Genomic DNA, 24,052 nt, shown 5'->3' on the forward strand with positions numbered 1-24,052 from the left:
TTCATCTCCGTCTCTAACGACCACTACACTGGACCAACGTTCTGCAGAGCCGCGGCTCAAATTCGCGCCTGCCCATCCAGACTAAGGTTTCTCTGAATCACTTGAGACAAATTCCGAGAGAAGACGTCAAGTATCCTCCTTAAAAGTCTACATTCCGTCTCTGATGGCCACCTGGCCATGAGTCGTTAAATAAAAGATTTCGCAATCTGTGGACGAAGAACGCGGAACTGGCGCCAACCACACGTGCTGCGAGCCGCAGTAGCAGCCTCTGCTGAGCGCTGGAGGTGCGCCACGTAGCAGGGAGAAGCATGTGGAGGGCTGGCGCGGGACCAGGCAGTAGAACGTTAAGAGAGTGCCGAGTATCTGACCATCTGGGCCACGTTACATCGAAATGGCTTGAAGGTTACTTGCCTGAAGCGAATGAGGAGGGTCTTTTTTTTAATAGCTTTTCTATTGACGCCCATAGAAACAGAACCTTTTCGATATACGTACTAATATTTACTAATTATTTCATCTTTTTTTTTTTCAAGGTTCAGCAATTTCTGACTGTGCATATTGTACTTTAGTGTCACATTTCCTCACATACCGAGGAGTATATATGACACACACACACACACACACACACACACACACACACACACACACACACACACACACACACACCAGCGACATACACTGAAGAGCTGAAACTATATACATCAAAAGAAGTTTTGCATTGCCTCGGTTCCGAGAGTTCCGGTACCTGTACAGAAAATTGGGATAGAGATCAACATAATCATCATTTCCGCCTTTTTATTGCTTATGAAAACCACACATTACATGTTGTACCACCTTACAGCGAGACCTCCAGATGTGGTGGTCCAGATTGCTATACACACCGGTATCTCTAATATCCAGTAGCACATCCTCTTGCATTGACGCATGGCTGTATTCGTCGTGACATTGGGGCCTACTATCCACAAGTTCATAAAGGCACTGCTGGTCCAGATTGTCCCACTCCTCAACGGCGACTCGGCGTAGATCCCTGAGTGGTTGGTGGGTCACTTCGTCCATAAACAGCCATTTTCAATCTATCCCAGGCATGTTAGATAGGGTTCAGGCCTGGAGTACATGCTGGCCGCTCTTGTCGAGCCATGTCGTTATCCTGTAGGAAGTCATTCACAAGATGTGCACGATGTGAGCGCGAATTGTCGTCCATGAAGACGAATGCCTCGCCAATATGCTGCTGATATGGTTGTACTATCGGTCGGAGGATGGCATTCACGTATAGTACAGCCCTTAAGGCGCCTCGCATGACCACCAGCGGCGTACGTCGGCCCCACATAATGCCACCCCAAAAGAGCAGGGAACCTCCACCTTGCTGCACCCGCTGCACAGTGTGTGTGGACGTTACGTCTCTGACGATTGTCTGGTTGAAGGCATCTGTGACACTCATCGGCGAGGAGAACTTGATGTCATTCCTGAGCGGTCCAATCGGCACGTTGTTGGACCCATCTGTACTGCGCTGCACGGTGTCGTGGTTGCTAAGATGGACCTCGGCATGGGCGTCGAGGGTCCATCATGCAGCCTGTGGCGCACAGTTTCAGTCGTAACACGACGTCCTGTGGCTGCACAAAAAGCATTATTCAACAAGGTGGCGTTGCTGTCAGGGCTCCTCCGAGCCATAATCCGTAGGTAGCGGTCATCCACTGCAGCCCTTGGGCGGCCTGTGCGAAGCATGTCACCGACAGTTCCTGTGCCTCTGTATGTCCTCCACGTCCGAACAACATCTCTTTGGTTCACTCCGAGACGCCTGGACACTTCCCTTGTTGAGAGCCCTTCCTGGCACAAAGTAACAACGCAGACGCGATCGAATCGCGCTATTGACGATCTAGGCACGGCTACAGACAACACGAGCCGTGTACCTCCTTCCTGGTCGAATGACTGTAACTGATCGGCTGTCGGTCCCCCTGCGTCTAATAGGCGCTGCTGATCCACGGTCGTTTACATCTTTGGGCGGGTTTAGAACCATCTCTGAAGAGTCAAAGGGACTGTGTCTGTGATATACAATATCCACAGTCGACGTTGTGTCTATCTTCAGGAGTTCTAGGAACCGAGTTATATGTTACCGCCTGCGTAATAGCGTGTTAGTCTTCGTCTGGATAGCAGTACAGCAGCGATTGTGTGTCGCCTGTATTCGACAAGACGTCGGTAGGTTTCGGGAGGTATGTGGCACCAGGTGCCTAAGCACGGGTCAGACAGCTTCCGCAAATAATGGACCGGCAGTTCGTGGGTGGCGAAGAGCCGATGTCCGATAGCAACCCAGATGCGTTCCACCGTGCCCACGTCGAACGAATTTGGTGGCCAGGACATCGAGTGAGGAAGAATGCTTTGTGGTTTTCGTATTGCTTTATTACGGCTCACCGCCGTGATTGATTAGAAGGCGCGGCAGTGTAGTGGAGGCGGCCGGCCGCCTTCCCGCACGTGTGCACGTGGCGGCGTAACGCCACTGCTCGCGCCGCAGTCGGCTCCGGACTCGCCGTGTGAGGTGCCGCTGGGCGGCTGTCTTCAGTGGGGCCCGGGGCGGCTGTCACCCACTGGAGAGGCGCCGTCTCCTGTCTCACGGCAGGCTACCGTGGTGGGGCGAACAGTGTTGCGATACTAACACAACACGATTTCAGTACACAAGTGACTACGTATTTATGTGATTGCGGGCTGCACTTACTTGGACCTCTCCTATGCCTTGCGGCGCGTGCACTAAACACTGCTGCGGTTGCTGGTGAGGAAAGGCTTCCACTCTTTTCCGATTAGGCTCGGCTCGCAACGCGCGTCTACTGTAATCTACTTCTACTTTGCCCTCTTATGACGGAATACGGTCGGTGCGCTCCAACTGGTTCTGACCTTGTGACACGGACAGCTCCCGTGCTGGAAGATGTAACTGCCGTCGGAGCAGACATTGGGCGTGTCTGAAGGCAAACGGTCCGAAGCTGTGTCGGTGCCTTCGGTTACTACCACAGGTGCGACGCGAACCCAGGTGAATGTCCCGCACAGCATAATACTGTCCCGTGGCGTGGAGCACGTTTCGAGCAGCAGTTGGCCTCTGTCACGGATATCCACCTACCTGATGTAAGAAGTAACGTGATTCGTCCGACCTGGCGACGTTTTCCTCTCGACTCACGGTCGAATGTCAACGCCACAGCAATTGCAATTGACGATGTCGGCGATAGTATCAAGACGACGGGTCGTCTGATAAGGAGCTCCACATTGAACACTGCGCTCCGAAACACTTACGCCTGCATCGGCATCATCGTATTTGCCTCAGATAGCTACCTATCCTGCTCTGACGACTGGCGACGCTTCTTCGCCTACTCGTGGTTTCACCATCCTTTAACCACTTTCCACGGCCGCTAGAGGCAGCAGCGCGCCAAGAGCCGACGAGCTTCGCCGTTTCCGAGATGATCGTTGCCAGGAGCCGAACGTTAACACCCTGTACTTCGTCAAAGTCGGTGGAGTTTCCCGATTCCAATTTCGTCACTAGACTGATTTTCTTTCGTCTCTGTTCCGTTTATGTACTTTCCTTATGGCGTCACTTGTCCTTAGCACCTCTGGCCAGATGGTACTAAATCTCGGGGTGGGCAGTGTTTCTAATGTTCTGGTCGTCGGTGTATTGAAATCTCAGAGCCAGTCGCAGCTCGTATCCGCGACCTCCGCGACAGAGAGCAGTGCGGAATGAGAGTCCACTGGCTGTCGTTACGCCACCTCACTCGGTCACCAGAATAAAGAGCGTCCTGAGGATGCGAAGCAGTGCTGCTCGAACTAGGAGCGTCACCTATGAGGCTGTTAGAGCGGACCGTGCTGTTGCCGATGGGAAGGTTGCAACACCGGGAGGGTGGACCGAAATGCTGCAAGACCTGCACAGGATCGACGATCGGACTGCCAATTGGCTCTACCACTGCTGTTTCGGTATGCTAATGCCAAAAAATCGCTGGAATCCGTGTCGCCTGCAAAATTTCTACCCCTTTCTAATCGTACAGTTTGAGACTGGATTAGTAAAAAATAGGAAAAGGTTAAGATGGCGGCTTTAATGCTTCAGGCGTTCTACATTGTTTCCCTCCACGAACAGAACGTTCATACAACCACCCCAAGCGGTCAGAAAAGTCCTTCTTTCGAACGTTGTTCAACTCGCTTGCCACATTCACGCCCTTTTCGGTCTTGGCGAAGAATCAGAAATCCATTCTGCTTGTGTCCTCTCCAGTAGGTTCGTACCCGTAACACCAGATCCCAAAGCCAGTCATGATTTTACCACGAAAGAAGTGTCCGTGTTTTTCTGATTTCAAGCAAATAGCGACAGGCATCCACAAATAGCTATTTTCGTACAGCAGTCAAGACATGCGGGGTAAAATTTGCACTCTCTTATTCTAGAGAATGCTTGAACACTCGATTCAGAGGTTCGATTTGTGACGCAACAACGTTCCCTGCTCACAGCTGACAGGTCGTAAGCTCGTCTGTCGTTTAGTTGTAAGTTTCCGCCGTTGTCACTCGGCTGATGTTGCTTATACACTGTGTGATCAAAAGTATCCGGACACCCCCGAAAACATATGTTTCTCATATTAGGTGCATTGTGCTGCCACCTACAGCCAGGTACTCCATATCTGCGACCTCAGTAGTCATTAGACATCGTGAGATAGAAGAATGGGGTGCTCCGCACAACTCGTGGGCTTCAAACGTGGTCAGGAGATTGGATGCCACTTGTGTCATACGTCTGTGCGCGAGATTTCCACACTCCTAAACATCCCTAGGTCCACATTTTCCGATGTGGTTACGATGTGGAAACGTGAAGGTACACGTACAGCCCAAGAGCGTACACGCCGACCTCGTCTGTTAGAGACAGCCGACAATTGAAGAGAGTCGTAATGTGTAACAGGCACACATCTATGCAGCCAATCAAACAGGAATTCCAAGCTGCATTAGGATCCACTGGAAGTACGATGACCGTTAGGCGGGAGGTGAGAAAACTTGGATTTCATGGTCGAGCGGCTGCTCATAAGCCACACTACACGCCGGTAAATGCCAATCGACGCCTCGCTTGGTGTAAGGACCCTAAACATTGGACGAGTGAACAGTGGAAAAACGTTGTGTGGAGTGACTAATCACGGTATACAATGTGGCGATCCTATTGCAGGGTGTGGGTATGGCGAATGCCCGATGAACGTCGTCTGCCATCGTGTGTAGTGCCAACAGTAAAATTCTGAGGCGGTGGTGTTTTGGTGTGGTCGTGTTTTTCGTGAAGGGGGCTTGTACCCCTTGTTGTTTTGCGTGGCACAATCACAGCACAGGTCTACATTGATATTTTAAGCACCTTCTTGTTTTCCACTGTTGAAGAGGTATTCGGGGATGGAGATTGCATCTCTCAACACGATCGAGCACCTGTTCATAATGCACGGCCCGTAACGGAGTGGTTACACGACAATAACAACCCTGTAATGGACTGGCCTGCACAGAGTCTTGACAGGAATCCTATAAAACACCTTTGGCATGTATTGGAACGCCGACTTCGTGCCAGGCCTAACCGACCGACATCGATACTCTCCTTGGCGCAGCACTCCGTCAAGAATGGGCTGCCATTCCCCAAGAAACCTTCCAATACCTGATTGAACGTATGCCTGCGAGAGTGGAAGCAGTCATCAAGGCTAAGAATGGGCCAACACTGTATTGAATTCCAGCATTACCGATGGAGGGCGCCACGAACTTGTAAGTCATTTTCAGCCAGGTGTTCGGATACTTTTGATCACATAGTGTATATCACGCATAAATCAGTCTCCGAGCTATCTGAAGTGAGGGTACAGATGTCGACCAACGTGGAACCACATAAAACGAATTATAAGAAAATCAGATACCAGGCTGAGATTTGTTGGAAGAATGTCTGGCAAATTCAATTTATCCACGAGACAAGTTACTTACAAAACACCTGTTGATCAGATTCTTGGGCACTGCCCATCAATCTGGGACCTTTATCACGTTGGATTGACAGGAGATCCAACAAAGAGCGGGACGTTTCTTTCACTGGATCGTTTACTGAGCGCCAGAACTTGACAGAGATGCTCGTGTGTTCCTCACGGCATCTCTCAGTCGACGGGAGCTCACTACGGAGATGCTGGATGAACTCCAAGCGAGGACGTTCTAGAGGCGGGTAGCGTACCACTTCCTCCACACACGACTATCGAAAATCACCACAGCGACATACTCGGAGGACATCCGCGGGTTTCTGGACAGTTGTTCTCCCCGCGCCCGATTCGCCAACGGGACTGGGAAGATCAGGAACGACAGCGACATCACAAGTACCGCCCGGCACTCACCCTACTGTGGCTAGCGCAGTGCAGAAGTAGGACTGGGGCCACACTTGGACTGGACTGTACTGTACATTTCGGGCTGCGGCCACAAGGGCGATTTTTCCTGCGGGATTCGAGCCTTCAGGAACGCGGCTTGTACTTCACGAAGTGTGTCGCCCACACAGGGGAGAACAACTCCAAGCGTTGGCGTTCAGACGGCCACGTACGCGCGCCGGGGAAGCGATCTCGGGAGAAAACCAGTGGAAAGCATTTCATTGGGCAGCAGTTCAGTTTTCGCAGTGTGCTTTTTAACTGCTCGGCGTCGTCGTCGAAGACAGTAGAGGAAACATTGCGTCCACCCTATATTGTTACAAGTGGTCACATGGAAAATTCATTCTCCTAGATAGTACGCTGAAGAAATATCCCGATACATTTTTCAGCATTTTCCAGCGTTAATCAATCCATTCGAAGAAACTATTATCTGTGGCGATTTAGGCACTTCTAAAACAAATACAGCGATCTGGAATCGTTCTTTCGATTGTTGTAAGTGGTGTGAGAGATAGCAATTACCATTTCAGATACATTGATTTGGGGGGCTATGATCGTGAAGGAGATTCGGATTTTTTTTTTAAAAATACACAGGCATATTAAACTTGCGTGAATCAAAACATCTTGCCAGCTGTCCTACCCATATAACTATTTGTATTTGTGGCTGACGAGGCAATGAAGTGGAAACCTCTTCAGACCTTTCCGAGAGAGAGGGAAAAGAAGACAGATTATCATGGTCTTGGTGTTTTGTTCAGATGGCTCGGAGCACCGCGGCCGCGTTGGGCATCCGCAGTCTCTCGCTCAGCGCGAGCTGACTCTCCGACAGCCTCCTTCCTCTGCAGGTTTTGGCGCCAGCAGATTTGTTAGCCCTGAGGTGCTTACGCTGCGCGTGACTACGATGTCTCGAGCGATTTCCCAACGAGCGTTTGCTGGCAGTTTCCAACAGTCTTACAACTGAAGTCGCAAGTCAGTTGTAGCTGATAGTGATTACTTTGAAGGCCAGTAAAAATATTTTGCTCGCAACTCTTGCTTCCTTTATTTTCTGAGATCACTGTCCGAAGTTTTCTGACGCAGATTGTAGCTGCAACGTGTGTACCTCACAGTTAGTGAGGGTTGTTGACAATTACAGCTTTGACGACAATCTGATGTGTGCTTGACAACAGGTTCACGTGTGGAACTGGAGGCGACACGAACAAAAAATTTGTCACAGGTCATTTCACAAACTATTTCTCTTCTATTCGTCGGTCAGAGACTTAGTAAATCTTCTGTAAGGATTGTATCCTACGCGATTGCCTGGAGAATTGGAACTCGAAGAACTTGCTCGTAAATGTGTGTGTAAGCTCTATGGTAATTGCTAGCCACGACTCTGTATTCATACTCCTATGTTTATATTTTGGTGCGCATAATACATGTTGCACATCAACATTAGACGATCTGAACGCCACTTGCAAAAACGTTGGTGTGGACGTATCGGACGTAAACATAACAACTGTCGCATGCCGCACACTCGCTTTTGGGAGGTCGAGAGCGCACAGCCGCCAGTCAGCTGGAGTTCCTGCTGAGAACTACAGGTAGGCCTCGCACGAGCAGCGGCGGCGCTCTGTGCAGCCATCCTCTTTCTGTGCGGCCATCCTCTTTGTAGCTCGAATCCCACTGGGGAAATCGCACGTGTGGCCGTAGCCTTATAACGGAGCGGGAGCCGGTAGCCGGTAGCCGGTGTTCTGTTGGTCGCCGACCTTGAGTGGCTCGAGCGCCAGCCTGATTGATCCCCCTGTTTACGCTGCGCCGTCCCGCACCGCCGCGAAGGCCCGCTTCTTCTCTTCTCTTCTCTTTTCTTTTCTCCGCGTCTACGCGAGTAGAGCCTTACATAATGCGAGGCGACCTCGTGTGGACGCTACTCTGCGACGGCTCGCCCATATGGACTGCCCGTGCTTCAGCCTCGCGAACCAGCTAGCTCGCGGGTTCTGCTTTCACCAGTCCGCACGATGGGTAGGAGACACTGATGTACAGCTACAGCTTACAGTTAAATACAGAACGAAAATCAATAAAAGAGCAAACAGCAGCGACGGACTCCTCTCTGGGAACGGAGGAAAAGAGGTCCTAGAACAGGTGTCAGGAAATGCATCGTTGCCACGTTAGACAGCTGTGCTGAAAAGCAGTTCCTCTGATCACGCGCTATGAGATCCTTGTGTGACAGACGCAGCGTACTCTAAGCACCAGAATGGTCCGGTATTCGTGTCGGGAACGAGCCGAGATGGTGTTTCTGTACGGCCGAGCTGATGGAATCGGTCGAGAGGCAGCACGGCTATACCTAAACAAGTACCCTCACAGACACCAACGACATCACACAACATTTCAAATCCTTTTTGTGCAATTGCCTGATTACGGGTCCTTTCAGACAGACGAAAGTGCAGCGGAGAGGGGGGGGGGGGGGGGGGGGGGGTACGGCGGCGTGCTGTACGTACATTAGATTTGGAGGAGCGCGTTCTACAGGATTTTGAGTCGGTTTCTAGAACAAGCTCCAGCCAAGTGGCCCGCCAACACGATGTAAGGCAAAGTACGATTCTATGTATACTGTACGACAGCCGCTACCATCCCTATCATCTGCAATTAGTGCTAGGGCTATCAGCAGGCCCTCTACGAGAAAGATTTTGTAGACGGGTTTTGCACGAAACCACGACAATTGTGGGATTTCTGTCATCCGTCCTCTTTACCGACGAATTAACCTTTATCAGAACTCTCGTCATCAGTCTGCATAATCGTAATCTGTGGGCTACAGACAGTCCTCTGCGAGTGGTTTAGGCGTGGCATCGGCTCAACATCTGTGGGCGGGCAGGAATTCTTAGCGACCACACACTTGTACCGGCGTTCGTTCCACAACGCCTCGTTGGAGGGCATACTTACTGCGAAATACTCTGCCTGGGCTGCTCGAAAGTGTGCCTTTGGCAATGCGACAGCTTATGTGGTTTCTACACGACGGAGCGTCGCCCCGTTCCCGCATTACAGTTGGCCCACTGGGGCGGACTGGAAAGCGTTGTGGTGCTGAACCAGTTCCCGATCTGCGCACCCTTCACGACGCCTGTGGCGCTGCACGGAGAGAGGCCGGAATGTGCGACAGAGTGCGGCGCGTGAACGCCAACATTGCATTCTTGTGGGGCTCTCTTGGAACATCTGTTGTGGCAGCTCAGTACTGTGTTCCCGGGTGATTTGCCGTCGTTGGACGCACGCCGTCCATTTCTGGACATATGTTCGTAGGATCTTTTTTCGTCCATTTCCAGTCATAAATGCGTCCCTGCCGTTTGTCGTATACAGCCACGCCCCTACGAGAAGTTGTTCCAGTCACCTCGAAGAAAATCCGCCGCGATCGTGAAACTCGCCGACCTTTTACACATGTGAGACCTGAGTTTCTCCCGCCGTATACAGTGTTCACATGACGCGTGGGAATGCAGACCGGGACGTCGTCGACAACCGCCGATATTTCGACATTTTCAAGGCAAAGTTGCAGGAAGTAGGCGCTGTGCAAGTGGATTTCAAACTTCGCTTTAGAGAGCAATTCCACACACACACACACACACACACACACACACACACACACACTAGCGCCACACAACCAAAGATGACAGACATCAGAAGTTATCAACAGTGAAAATTAATAGCCAAGAGGAAAGGTAGCATTGGCACTTTCCTCTGTTTTTTGATAAGGAAGAGGATGCCGTGTGTTGACTGGGGCACGTCCACCCAGGAATAAAATAACAACAGCTGAGAGGGCTACTTTACGTCCAATTACAGTTGATCCGTGTATTGTTATTTTAACCGCAGACAAGGGAAATGCTACAGTTGTTTTGGACAAGCGGGATTACATTCAAAACATGTAGTGTTCGCTGTCTCGATCAGCGTGTCGCAGGATCGGTACTGACCCCACAACAAGTGTTAAGAGAAAAATTTAACAGCCTCCTCAAGAAATATTCTCTGTCGCACCAGACCATCGAGTCTTCGTTCTTATCGAGCTTTTCGGTCTAGGTTACACAAGGAAGGGGTTCCTCTTAGGCTAATTGTAACACTGGTGCTCGGACATATCGTGTAGCAAAACACCTTGTTACCCCGTTCAGCTCACTAGCTTCACGTTGACAATTCGGCGGGTTTCTTACGTCGATTAGAGGGAATGCGTTTGAAAGACTCTGATCTTCTATTAAGTGTTGATGTGGTGTCTCTCTTCACTCGCGTGTCTCTGTCTGGTCCATTACGATTAATTGAGGTTAGATTTGGTGTCGTTAGAACCTATTTCGACATGTGTTGACTTCCACTTACTTTTTATCCAAAGGCCAATACTATGAGCAGAGATCTGGAGTTGCGATAGGGAGCCCGCCGTCATCTTTTACTGAAAATTTGTCTATGGAAGAGTTCGAGGAACGTGCCTTAGGATCGGCGGCTTTCAAACCTGCAACTTTTTTTCCTTCAGATATGTAGACTATATTTTTTTTTGTTTGGCCTCACGGCTGTGAGAAATTGAACGACTTTTTAGAACAACTGTGTAGCGCCCTGCTTAACCCGCAGCACAGGACAGATGGAATAAATTGTGGAAAGAGACCAAAATAAGGGGCTGTCAGTTACACTCGAACATACAACTTTATTCTTTGATCAGACATTACAAGAGCCCAAATTTTTTTTTAAACACACGGATTTAATATTGGGACTTAATTGCCGGCTGACAGCCACATTAATTTTAAAACCGCTGAAGGCCAATAACTTATAACGCAAGCATTCTCAGAAATTTAAAAGGCAAACATTATCTTACAACAGTTCAAATTGGCTGAAGGCCGAAAACTTAAAACTCCAAATCATTATTTTTTTTTAAAATACCAACGTCCTTACGTGAAACAGTTCTTTCATTTAGGCGAAGGCCTTAAGAACAAACAACTGAAACTCAAACCGGCTGAAGGCCAAATACTTAAAAATTCAATAGGTTGAAGTAAACAAGTTAAATTCAAGACTTAAAAATTGAAAAACTTTTTAAAATGCCAAATGCTTACGTGAAACAATACTTTAAACTAGGCTGAAGGCCTTAAGAGTAAAAGCAACTCTAATTTAAAACAGTAAACACAAGGGCACCCAGATGCTTGAGGGTTGGCCTGTACTTCAAACACTAACGCTCGCTTAGGTGAAACAGGCAGTCGGGCCAACCGTTCACGATCCGACGCAACCCAGCCAACCAACAGTCAACAGACTGACGTTCGAGGTGGTTTCCGCTCCACACTTGCACCAAGGTTCCGTTCTGCACTTGCACCCAAATTCCAATGATGCTGACATCAGAGACTCTAGAACCCAAAAGAACGTGTCACAGACGATCCATAAGGGGTGGACGGTCCGACAACCCGCGCCATGTAATCGAACGACCGACTAACTCAGAGGCAGTATGCCGACAACACTTAAATAAACTTGTCACTGAAAATCACATAAACTACACACAGCTCCACAAACATCTGCACGAGGACTAGATGATGCTCACGACAGTGACCGTGCAGTAACGAGGACGAACCACGAGTCGGCGCACACAGCCAACCAGTAAGCAATCGCCAGCCAAATATGTGTCGTCTAACAAGATGACCGACCGACGGTCAACCAAAGTTGTCCCCACTAAAAACACGTGTATCTGCAATCGTCGAGCAACTAATGGCTATACGCACCTTCCTGACACTGCATGCCTCACTGGTGCTACGTCGCATCTGCACCAACCGACCAACTGCTACACATCAGCATGGAAACAGCACTAAAATAACGGGGCAGTCTACATCACAAGCTACACACAATATCACAAATACAAAGATAGTGTGGAAAGTCTGTTCCAACGTATTCCCATTTTCCTGTGTTCATTAAGTTTTTGTTTTATTGAAGTTGTCTATTTATTCTATATGGATTGTAGTTTTAATAGTTAAGGCTTTCTTTTTTACTGCTACTTGTATTACTGTCCATTTTTAACACTTCTTGTTTCTATTTTATTTGGTTCATTTATTAAATCAAAATGTTACATAGCCACAGTTTTGAACCACCACACTGCCAAAAAATTGCATTTACTGTATGTTCCCTCAAACACATCCATTTTCCTGCATTCATTTATTTCTGTTTATCTTATTGATATTGCTTAAGTGCCTTATGTATTATGTAGTTACTTTGATAATTGTTTCTTCTTTTAATTGGTTTGTGTATGACTCTCCACATTTTATACCTCCTGATATAGTAGCCTTGTCAAGTACTAATTTTATTGTATTTTATTAGTTTTGTTTATTAATAGAGCCTGTTATGTAGGCAAGCTGTTCCTATTTTGTATTAAAGTTTTTCCTGTCTGCTCCATTTTTATTTATTTACTGTTTAAGTTTTTTACTTTTTCATTGCATTACCACCACACTGTCAAAGATGTTACTTGCTATATGTTTCTGCTTCAGTCTAGACATGTTACTTCTCTTCCTATGTTATTTGTAAACATTGTAACTTCTTAGGTGACAACACTCAGTAACTGTCTGAAGATGGCCTTTAAGCCGAAAACCACTTAACACAATAAAAGTAGTACTTTGGAACAAAAGCAAACTGGTGCTTTTAGTTTATTATAATGTTGTTCGACCAAGAACCGATGGAAGATTCTGTTAACTATCTCTGTCTTGCTTATTACCCTGTTCTCAGGTTTTCAGATCTCATATGGTGCAGGCAACAACCCATGTATCTTCTGGCCGCATAGTTGTTGACTCATAAGCAATGCACAAAACTGGCTTACAAATTAGATGACAAAATTATATAAACTTTCGGTTCACCAGTGGAACAGTAGTGGAAGGTGTATCTAGTTTTTAGTCCCTTCCTCTTCCTCATCTATATTAATGACATTGCAGCACCCTTAAACTCCGTGCAATAAGCTATGCAGACAACATCCTTTATCATAAAATAAGATTGAGGATCCAAGAGCAAAAAACTTTTGCTACTAGTGGTGTAACAGAAGTAACAAAATACTGCAATGATCAAGGCATCGAGGTGAATGTCATCAGATCTCAATTATTTAAAACAAGCAGTTCTCATCACATCAATGTTTATTCTGATGGGGCAAAAAATTTCAAGCTTCCTACCTTTCTTGCTCCTTCACTCTTTTCCCTTCCCTTCTTTTCTTTTTCCAGACTGGTTTGAATACTAAAATACCAAGACTGCCACATGTAACTGAAAACAACCTTGGACCACACACTGTATGCGTGGAAATACATAAATATTAGGATTAACTAAATGAACGTGACTGCCAACTTTGAGTATTCAGTATAGTGTGAAGCCCCAGATTGCAATAACAGCCTCAAAATAACACGCCATGGTATAAAGGGGAGCCTACATATGTTCCTAGGAAATTACCCTCAGTGTGATTAGTATGTGAATCCACAAGGGATCACACACGGTTGGTGGAAGACTGCAGGCTGATCATTCTGCTCTGTTAAAATTCCTCCCGTACTCATATTGGCCCCTTTGATATTGATGAAATATTATGGCACTACTTTTCATGTTTTCAACTCATTTAACAGCTCTCCACAGACGAGCTGGATATAATATTGACGTGTCTGGACTCACAAGAAGTGCAGTGATGTGCTGCACGTACACACTCTCTCTACAGTTTCTGTAACACTAACCTACACATTGTCAAATTTTTGATTTGTTGGGCCCATTCTCTCTGAATGCTACAATTTTCATAAACTATTTTGTTATTATGTCTCACATCAAACAGCCGAGAGGTAACTGAATTCTTTGACGGCTGCAGACCGTTTGTGCCGTACACCCCGAGCCGGCGGCCGGTGCTGCCGCCACTGACGGTGACCGTACTGGACTTCCCCGAGGCGGTGGCCACCCCCAGCTCACTGTTCTATCAGCCACCCCTGGAGGACGGGCTGGGCAACCGCGAGCCACCGCAGCCCGTGATCCCTGCCGGAGTCGTGCAGTCGACAGCACCCCAGCCCAACCTCTCCGTCTTCGTCAACTCCAAGGAATCTCCCATCCTGCAGGTACTGCCCGTGTGCAACACATTAGTCGTTTACAATTACTGAGCTTAAATACACAGAACGTACAGCCCGATCCTCGCAGAATACTAAAACAGTTTGATAGACTGGAAATATCGCCTCAGTGGGCAGCCTACAAACTGAGACCAGTTGTCATATGAAATTGTGGGGAGGGGGGGAATGAGTCATGGGTCATCCATACTTAGAGGATTCACTAAGATTTTTTGCAGATCTCTACTGGCAAACTTTTAGAGGTTGATCACGGTTATCTGCTAAGTATTTTGAAACGAGGGCACTCAGTTTCCAGTTGACGAATGTACACTACTTTGTCCTAAGAGAGTATCAGGGATTCTAGAAGGGAGCAAGGTCGAGGAACAGAAGGAAGGTTGTGGAAGCAGTGGACAGAGAGTAGCTTTGCACTGAATGACAATATAGTTTTGAGTTTTCAGACAGATTCTACCAGTCACTATCCATTACATACACTGCCTTTCTCAAAGTAATACTGAACTGATACATCTGCTTCTGCAGTAGGGCAAAATGACAAGTTTCATTCACGAATATCATATCTATCAAAGGGTGGGAGGTGTAGGGGGAGGAGTGTCAGCTGACCTCCGTGGCTTGCAAAGGAAACATTTTCATTCACTTACAGTACTCTCTGTTGAGAACATAGTTAAATGCTCTTAGTACTTACCTCAGCTCAGTACAGCCGATAGAAACACAAAAAACAACCGAAAATTTAAGTTCCTAGCTTTCGGAATAAATGTTCCTTCATCAGGGAGGAGAGAGGGGAAAGAAAGGGAAGAAGGGAAAGTGGATTTAGTTACTCACAACCCAGGTTATGAAGCAACAGGGAAAGGAAAACAGGGAAAGTAGCAAGGATGGAGGCATGGTTGTCAGAGGGAAGCCAAAGATAGAATATCTTTCCCCTCTCTCCTCCCTGATGAAGGAACATTTATTCCGAAAGCTAGGAACTTAAATTTTCGGTTGTTTTTTGTGTTTCTATCGGCTGTACTGAGCTGAGGTAAGTACTGGCCAGCCCCTCTATCTCTTTGTTAGTAATTGTTTCACATCTTTATATGAGATTTTCCATTAATTAGTTAAATGCTCTTAGGTCTGTTTACTCCGGACATCAGTTGTGTACTTCTCTGGCCTGTCTTGGGTTTTGTTGCTGGCACTGTTGTTGACTTTTTGATCTCTACCCGTACACTGCTTGAATCATTTACATGTAGATATGTGTAACAATAAAAAATCAGAATTTGTTATTATTTTTTAAATATAAACGATAAAATAAGAGGACAAAAGGCTATAATCATCAAAGAAGCAAATCAACTATGAGCTGGATAAGTAGCAAATCACGAAATTATAGCCACTATTTTATGAAAATGATTTCTGTTTATGTGGGGGTTCCGATAGCCTACTAAAGACAAAATGTTCCACATTCAATAATTAATCAACTAACAAGTTATTTTCTTGAAAGCACATATTTTTGAAACTGGAAAATTTAGTGTTACAAAACTGTGGTACCGAATTTTGGAAGTAACATTTGAAATGTAAAGTGTTTTTAAGTGATGACTTTTAAATGAACTAATCCAATTTAGAAACTTAAACTTGGTCTTCATGTGGTTTCCATTTATTGTTGATCAGTAATATTTCTTTTTTAAAGTTAATGCTGGTAGATGAATTAATGGTCCTAGTGTTATCGGTAACAAAGAAACTGTACAGTTAATAATAAAGTTTTGATAATCTCTCCTTAAATAAGAAATTTAATATTTCAAGTAAGTATTGTAATGTACTAAATGTAAAAAGGAGGGGGAGGGGGGGCACTTATGCATTTACGTAGTAGAATAGTGGCAAGTGGGACTGTCCCATCTTGTTGCTACATCTCAAATGCAGAAGAGATCTCCACTTGGCCTGTATATAGCCCCATAACAGAGAAAGGGCTGCACATTTTTTAGGACACTAAATAATTTTTGTGTGTTTGAAATTGTTCAAATATGTTAGGAAAATGTTGAAAAAATGTACATTCTTAATCATGGAAAAAATATATATTTCTTTACTCTTTGCATTTTTGCAAAACTGTGTGGAATTTACTCTATTAATAAACATTTGTTAAGTATAAAATCATAGTTTCAAACACTAAATGAACAATATTATGATAGAATTAATGGTACTATTGAAAATGGTTTTATGGCACATATCTTTATATACTCCTGAATGCAAGAAAACAGTTTTTGTCTGTATTTAAATGTAATTTTACTTTGCACTTCTTAATAGCATTTGCACATTGTTCTCTTCTCATTCCACACTGCTCAGTGATTAAAGTATCTAATGTTTTTTGGAAATAATGATGATACCTTGTATTTAAGCTGGCTGGTCTATATTGCATCTGTGCTAGCTTTGTTGCTCCAGGACCAATCTGGCAAAGAGCATGAGCCAGTTCGGCTTTAAACTTTTGGTTCATGGGCATATCTGCTGTTCTTTTAAGAGTGAGTAACCTTCTGTAGAGAATCCACAAATTTAGTACAGTTATATCAATGAGATGGATAAACAAAATTTTTATAGCATCATTTGGATCTAAACTGTATATGACATCTGCCAGTGTTGCTATCTAATATATCTGCATTTCCCATATTTGAGTTTTAAACAGAAACAGGAGTAGGACATTGTAGCAGTGTGTGTTCTCTCTTCTTTCTGTCAAACCTTTTGACTTTCAGTTCTGGCAGTTCACTTACAAAAGTAAACAGAAAACAGGTAATACTATTCTCTTCGTACAAAATGGAGGAAATGTAAACTTGGTTAATGGTAGTAAGGTATTGCTTAGAATATCCACATGTTTCTTTCTTCAGCTCCTTTTCATTTGCAAATTTACAGTTTGGGATTCTATACCTCTATTGAGGTATAATATCCATCGCAATATATTTTGTAGTTCAGGTCCCTTTGCAGATAACCTGTCAATTTTAACTAGGGATATTACCACAGTTCAAAAACAAATTGAAATTCTTAAAGAAACCGTGGAAAAAGTAGGACTACAAATATCATTTGGAAAAACAGAATATATTATGTGCAACAAACAAGCATCAAAGTTTTTGAACACGAAATATGGAAAAATAAAAAGGGCTTCTGAATTTGAATACTTGGGAAAATCTTACAAGAGAATGTTCTGGAAGAAGCTGCAAATGAAGTTCTCTGTCAAAAAATGGCAACTGCAATAAGATTAACACAAAATATTTATAATAAAAAAATCACTTTCTAAATTCAGTAAACTTAGGCATTACAGCACTGTAATAAAACCTGAATTTCTTTATGAAGCAGAAACTTTAACTTTAACTTTAATTTTAAACAGAAAGAGGGATATCGAAGAAATCTGAAAGAAAGATTATTAGGAAAATACTAGGCCCAAAATATCTGATGGAGAAACTTATAGACTGGGAAGTAATTAGGAAATAGAAGAATACACACACATGCATGGTGGACTTAAATTTTATGGGCACATTAAAAGAAAGGCACCCACTATGTTGGCAAAACAAATAGTAGAATTCTACGAAAACAGAAGTAAGGTCAAAACTAAGCCATGTAACTGGGTCACCGCAATTCAGGAGGATCTTAAAGTAACCCGTATAATTCAGGAAGACGTTACAAATATTTCATTGGGAAGTTTGTCAAAGGGAAATTAGAAAACAGAGTGGTAACTGTTATCTGATGAAGAAAGAGACTTCATTCTGAAAGGATGAAACAAATTTGGACACAAAGGAAGGCCAACCATCAAAAGTGACATTGATCGATTGTACCTTGCTTGGTCCTGTTAGGCCTATATGTGAATAATAATAAGTATGTGTAATTCCTCTAGTAGTCTCGGGCTTGGTATCACTACCTGCAGATTCCAGAAAAATTACAGTTATACTAGGATCTTCATCTGGATTGTCAAAATCTACTCCATCTTCACTATCAGACAGCCATTCTATGGCCATATAGTCTTCTTAAGTCCTCACTTTGCATGATCTAATTTGAAAATATGAGAATGACTGTTACAACACTTGAACTATCTTGAGAAACTAGAAAAGCAGAATGAAGGAAATACTAATTTGTTATTGTTCAAGTGTAGGTTAGAGCATTACTACATGTTATTGCACACATGCAAACAAAACTGATTCATGTAGTACTTCAGTATTTATTAGAAGAAATAAAAGCTCAACTGTACAGAATGTACGGTATACTCTCAAAATGTTGTACAAGCACTACATATTTTTTTTTACATTCATGTGTTCTTGGTTACAACTGTCAACAAGCTTCAATGCAAAAAAAATTTACATAGGAGAAAGTTCAATTAAAAACAATATGCACGCTTTCCTCTCTGATAAGCAGAAAGAAAATTGGTGAAATGTGTATGAGGCTCATACTGTAGACAGCAGATATGAAGCATTTCTAGAAACATTTTCTGCACTTATCCTTAAAAACAAAAAGTATAAACAGGGGCAGGGAATCCAGGATCGCTCCAGGAATAATCATATCATCTCCAAGAAAAACTGAACTAGGTAGTAGCAAACAATTTACAAAGTACTTCATGTAAAAAGATATTTAGGAAATAAGTCATTGCCTCACATAATAAACTCCTCATTCTTAAATGGTACAGTGCAGAAACCATGCCTGTTCATAAAAGGAGAAATAAAGTTATATCGCAGTACTCTCAATATTTAGTAAAGTATTTGAATATGTAATGGCCATCAGCCTTGATCCATTGCTAAACAAGGCAAAACTCTTGTCACCTGATCAGTTTGGCTTCCAAACAACTGTTGATGCAATACATGAATTCTGGAGCTTGTTGACAAAAAATTTCCAACCATAGGTGTTTTTCTAGACCTCACAAAGGCCTTCAACATGGTTAAACACAGCACCCTGCTGCAAAAGATGGATTTATATAATAAGAGGAACCACACATAGCTGGTCTAAAAACTATGTGAAAGCATCACTAGTATTAAGTTGAATTAAATGAAATACCACTAAGATTTTTGAAAACAGTCAGCGATCTTAGAAGTAGTTAAAATTAAAAACAGTCTTTATTGCAATCTTGTTAAAATACTATTTTTAAAAAATTTGGAATGAGTACCGGTTTCGACTCTATGAAAGAGTCATCTTCAGACTCCAAAGCGGTGGATGCACACTGCTAGATGAGTTCCGTCAACCCTCAACACTCATGTAAGCAGTTACACGTGCATCGAGGGTCAACGGAACTCATCTAGCAGTGTCCATCCACTGCTCTGGAGTCTGAAGATGACTCTTTCATAGGGTTGAAACCGGTCACTCACTCCAAATAAAAAAAATATTTTAACAAGATTGTGATCAAGACTGTTTCAAATATTAATAGTACCACTGTTCTCACATCTGCTGCGGAAGAAACTATCAAGCCTGCAGTAGGCTGTTATATAATAACAGCTGGACTAACTTTTCACAGTACCCAAAACAGAAATTCAATGGTACCAACTATATCACTGGACACAAAATAATGTTGAATTTGGCATGAGGGTTTCCATAACTTCAACAAAAGTGCATTGATTTAACTAGCAGAAAAACTCAGTAAAATTGTTTTGTGAACAGAGCAGTGAAGGAGGTTATAAAAAAAAACATAACATTGTATTACACTCTTTTCCACTAAATACTTAATTATAGAATTATTTTTTGGGGTCCAAGTTTTGAGTCAATTACATTACTTAAACTTCAATTGACAATAATCAGAACTATTTTATTCAAACAGCAAAGAGTTAATGTGTAAACCACTATTTAAGGAACTGAGTATATTGGCCCTTTGATGGCAATACATACTGAACATATTACATGTCACTAAGAAAAGCATTAACAAACTTCACAGAAATATGGATTGCCACCATCATGACACGAGGTCATAAACCTCTTTAAGACTAATGTAATGGGTTTAAATGTATGGGAATAAAATAACATTATCACCTTCCAGCATTGATAAAAGAAATTCAAGATGTAAATAAATTTAAAATGACTGTGGTGGTGTTGGTTAGTGTTTAACGTCCCGTCGACAACGAGGTCATTAGAGACGGAGCGCAAGCTCGGGTTAGGGAGGGATTGGGAAGGAAATCGGCCATGCCCTTTGAGAGGAACCATTCCGGTATTTGCCTGAAACGATTTAGGGAAATCACGGAAAACCTGAATCAGGATGGCTGGAGACGGGATTGAACCGTCGTCCTCCCGAAGGCGAGTCCAGTGTGCTAACCACTGCGCCACCTCGCTCGATAAAAATGACTGTAAAATCCCTCTTAATACAACACTGTTTTCAAAGCATCCTGGAATTTTTTGAATCTGACCTGTCCTAACAAATGGAAGTATGTCAAAACAGCCGTCACTTAAGCCATTTTCATGCATATCTTATGCTATCTGCAGAAATAAAAGCAAATGAATTAAGAAATGTTACTGTTTGAGAAAATAAGTCATCTTGCTCACTCATACAGCACATAAGAACATAAGAAAATAATATGATAAGATCATAATGTATACAAAGGTATAACTATTAGAACCTGTGCTATATAGGTAAAAATAACACTATCACTACTATAGGGTTCCTGCCAACTGTTAGTAAAGAGCCTTTAGTAAAATTTAGTGAGAATGCTATTTGATATTCAAACAATGGGAACTCAGGTAGGAATATCAACAATGTAGGGAAAAAAACATTGCTACTTACCATAAAGAACATATGTTAGGCTGCAGACAGGCATAATTGAAAGACACTCATATAAAATCTTTATCAGTAAAAGAGAGACGCACACCATTCATACACACAAGCAAGTGCACCTCGTACACACATGACCACCAACTCCAGCATCTCTGGAGTTGGTAGTCTGGTGTAGTATTAGCTGTAATTAATCAGGGGTTTTCAACATTATTTTACATATAGCTATTGAAATGACAGGCCTAAAATTAAACTGTTTCTTTTTTTCCCACTTTGCTTATGTTGGATTACAATATTCACTGACTCATACTTTTCACAGAAAACATTTTTACGTTACTAAGTAGCGAATTACAAAATGTGGCAGAAAAGGGAGCAGGACTGTATACGATTTGCTTAGCACAGGAAAGATCATAATTGTCTGGGTGTGCAAGAAGAGCCATAAATCTACTGCAATATGGCTCTGTAAACATAGTCTCTAGACTTGTATGTAGAGACAGCTGAATACCTGGCATTGCCGGAGTATGTATTTATTTCAATCTTCTATTAGCCTATCTCCTCCTTCTTTCTGTCTATAAAACCCTCCCCCCCCCTCCACCCCTCGCCCTCTCTCAGTCAAACTCCCCCCCTTACATCACCACTTCCCTCCTCTCCCTGTCCATCTCCTCCACCTCCTCCTCTCCTTCCTCCCCCCTCTCCCCTCTTGTCTCTCCATGTTATTGCCCCCATACCTATAGGAGGATGGTGGTTCTTACCCCCATAGTATAATTTTCCAGGTCATAATTATATGTCTGTCAAACTTAGTTTAAATCATTCCAGGGGTTTAGGATGATCTTTTGATCATTGGCTTTGCCTGTGTGCTCACATGTCAAATCTATTTAACATACTTATATTTCACCTCTATCTCCAGCAAATTTCGCCCTGGAGTATCATTTTCACACAGCTCACAGTTATCTCTTGAACTATGTCGTACAATCACATAATTTTGCAGGTACATCCAGTGGTATAGTGACTAGTGTCTGCAAAATGTGTTGCGAAGTGAGTTAGTAGTAAAGAAGTAATAAATTTAAAGCAAGATATGACAGTTTCTTACACATCTCAGTATTTGATGTCATATCTCCTAAATTACGTAATCTACAATGATAATTGTATTTCGTAAATACATTTAGCGACATATGTGGATACTGTCTGTGAAATATGTTGTGGATATAATTAGTAGCAAAGAAGCAATGGATTTAAGTGCCATACACGATTCAGCAGTTTTTCACACATTTATATTTATGACATCATACTTCTGAACTATCTCACACAATGATAAAATTTTGCTTCTACATTCAGTGGTAGATGTGAATATTGACTGCGTAATTTGTCATGAATACAGTTAGCAGCAAAGTAGCACCAAATTAAAACATCATGGTTTATGCGGCAGTTTCACAACACGAACAGTGAAATGTAGTAAGTGGTAAACGTTTTTCCTTTCACCATTTTATGGGGGCTGTCACTGACAAAAAGTTTTGTAAGAGTTTGAAATTATGTGTTAAGTTTGTTGCAAGTCACTAATTGTTCTCATTCTCAAATGCTGGATGAATAAATTATGGACATTCATGCTTTGTGGGATACGCTTCGTTACCCCCATCCCCTCCCCTCCCCTCAATCCCTTTGGTTGGTAGGTAGGTAGGTAGGTAAGTAGGTATATAAAAGATAATCTATGCGCTAATCTGGGGAATAATCTATCTCCATTACAAATTCGTACAGCCCACACTCTCTTTCACATTTATAATTTATATAACATTCTTTGAATGACAGCTTAAAAAATATGACTTTCAGTCTCAGAAAGAAACATTATAATTACATAAGCACATTTCACTAAAACATATATTTTTCTTTTTCAGGTGTTACGTGATGAGGCAGCACTCAATGAAGACCAAGGCAGAGGTGAATTTGTCATTGATGAGGACAACGACTCCATTGTTGTCATAGCCCCAAATTAATTTTCTAGCTTTTTTTTTATAGTAAGGGAGTATCACCCTTACAAGACAACACTTGTATTAACACTGCACTCTAAAGAACATCTAAAAGTTGATACCTAAATTGTTTGGTAACACATGACAATGCTGAGGCCAAGAAACTAAATGAGGAAATATCAGTCACACTCTCCACAATAAGTTACATGTTTCTATTTCATGAAATCTTTATTGTTCTTGGGTACCTTTTATGTTATATAATTTGTTATCTCTAACTTTTGGAAATGCATAAACACTGGAGGAAAATAGCCAAGTGTTTAATAACCTTAAATTTTTAAGTCACTTTTTGTAAATAAGGAGAATGTAATCTCCAAAAGACATTTATGAGCCCGTTATTGGTAGCAAATTATATATTGTGACTAAATCATATGTAAAAGAATTGAGGTAAAATCAGATAAGGAGCCAGTGACTAAGTATATTGCCCCCTCAAGAAGAGTGCTACATTTTATTGGAGTAATTTGCATGATTGAGAACAAATGGATCAATGAAACATACAATGTTGCCTGGGGAGTTCTGATTCCAAATTTGTACCACTTCATGTGTAATAGTTCAAACACTGAAAGTAATGAAGGACAAATGCAAGCCCTTTACATTACAAAATCTCTATTATTGTGCAAAATTATATGGATACATGAAACACTGACATTACAATAATTTATAAAATGTATTAAAACAAAGTAAAATATCTGTTGTATTTTCTGTACTGTTTCATCTAAGAAAGCTCAACCATGACTATTCTCTGCATTGTCTGTAATTATCATGCAAATCTGAGAGTGCCAGTGATATTAAAGTTACCATGCCTTACCATTTTAAAAATAACATGTAGCATATTGTCATTTTATTACTAATAAAATACAGATCATAACAACTTTCTACCAGATTTTTTTTAAAAAAATGAAACTTACAGGAAATATTATTATCTGACAATGTTTACTGCCAAAAATCGATCATTGTGGCCAAAGCAGAGCA

At 43.0% G+C, this 24,052-nt stretch overlaps 1 protein-coding gene across 2 annotated transcripts in view; it reads left to right on the top strand.

Moving 5' to 3' along the window:
- LOC126284731 (uncharacterized) overlaps positions 1–23,956 on the top strand; it is a 371,044-nt gene extending 347,088 nt beyond the window's left edge. For both annotated transcript variants that reach the window (XM_049983867.1, XM_049983866.1), the window contains exons 4-5: positions 14,137–14,377; positions 22,952–23,956. In XM_049983867.1, the coding sequence (XP_049839824.1) occupies positions 14,137–14,377; positions 22,952–23,050 (340 nt within the window). In that variant the 3' untranslated portion in view covers positions 23,051–23,956. The remainder of the gene's footprint in view (positions 1–14,136; positions 14,378–22,951) is intronic.
- The last annotated feature ends 96 nt before the right edge of the window (positions 23,957–24,052 follow it).

Source organism: Schistocerca gregaria, chromosome 8 (genome assembly GCF_023897955.1).
Source record: "Schistocerca gregaria isolate iqSchGreg1 chromosome 8, iqSchGreg1.2, whole genome shotgun sequence".
Lineage (NCBI taxonomy): Eukaryota > Metazoa > Arthropoda > Insecta > Orthoptera > Acrididae > Schistocerca > Schistocerca gregaria.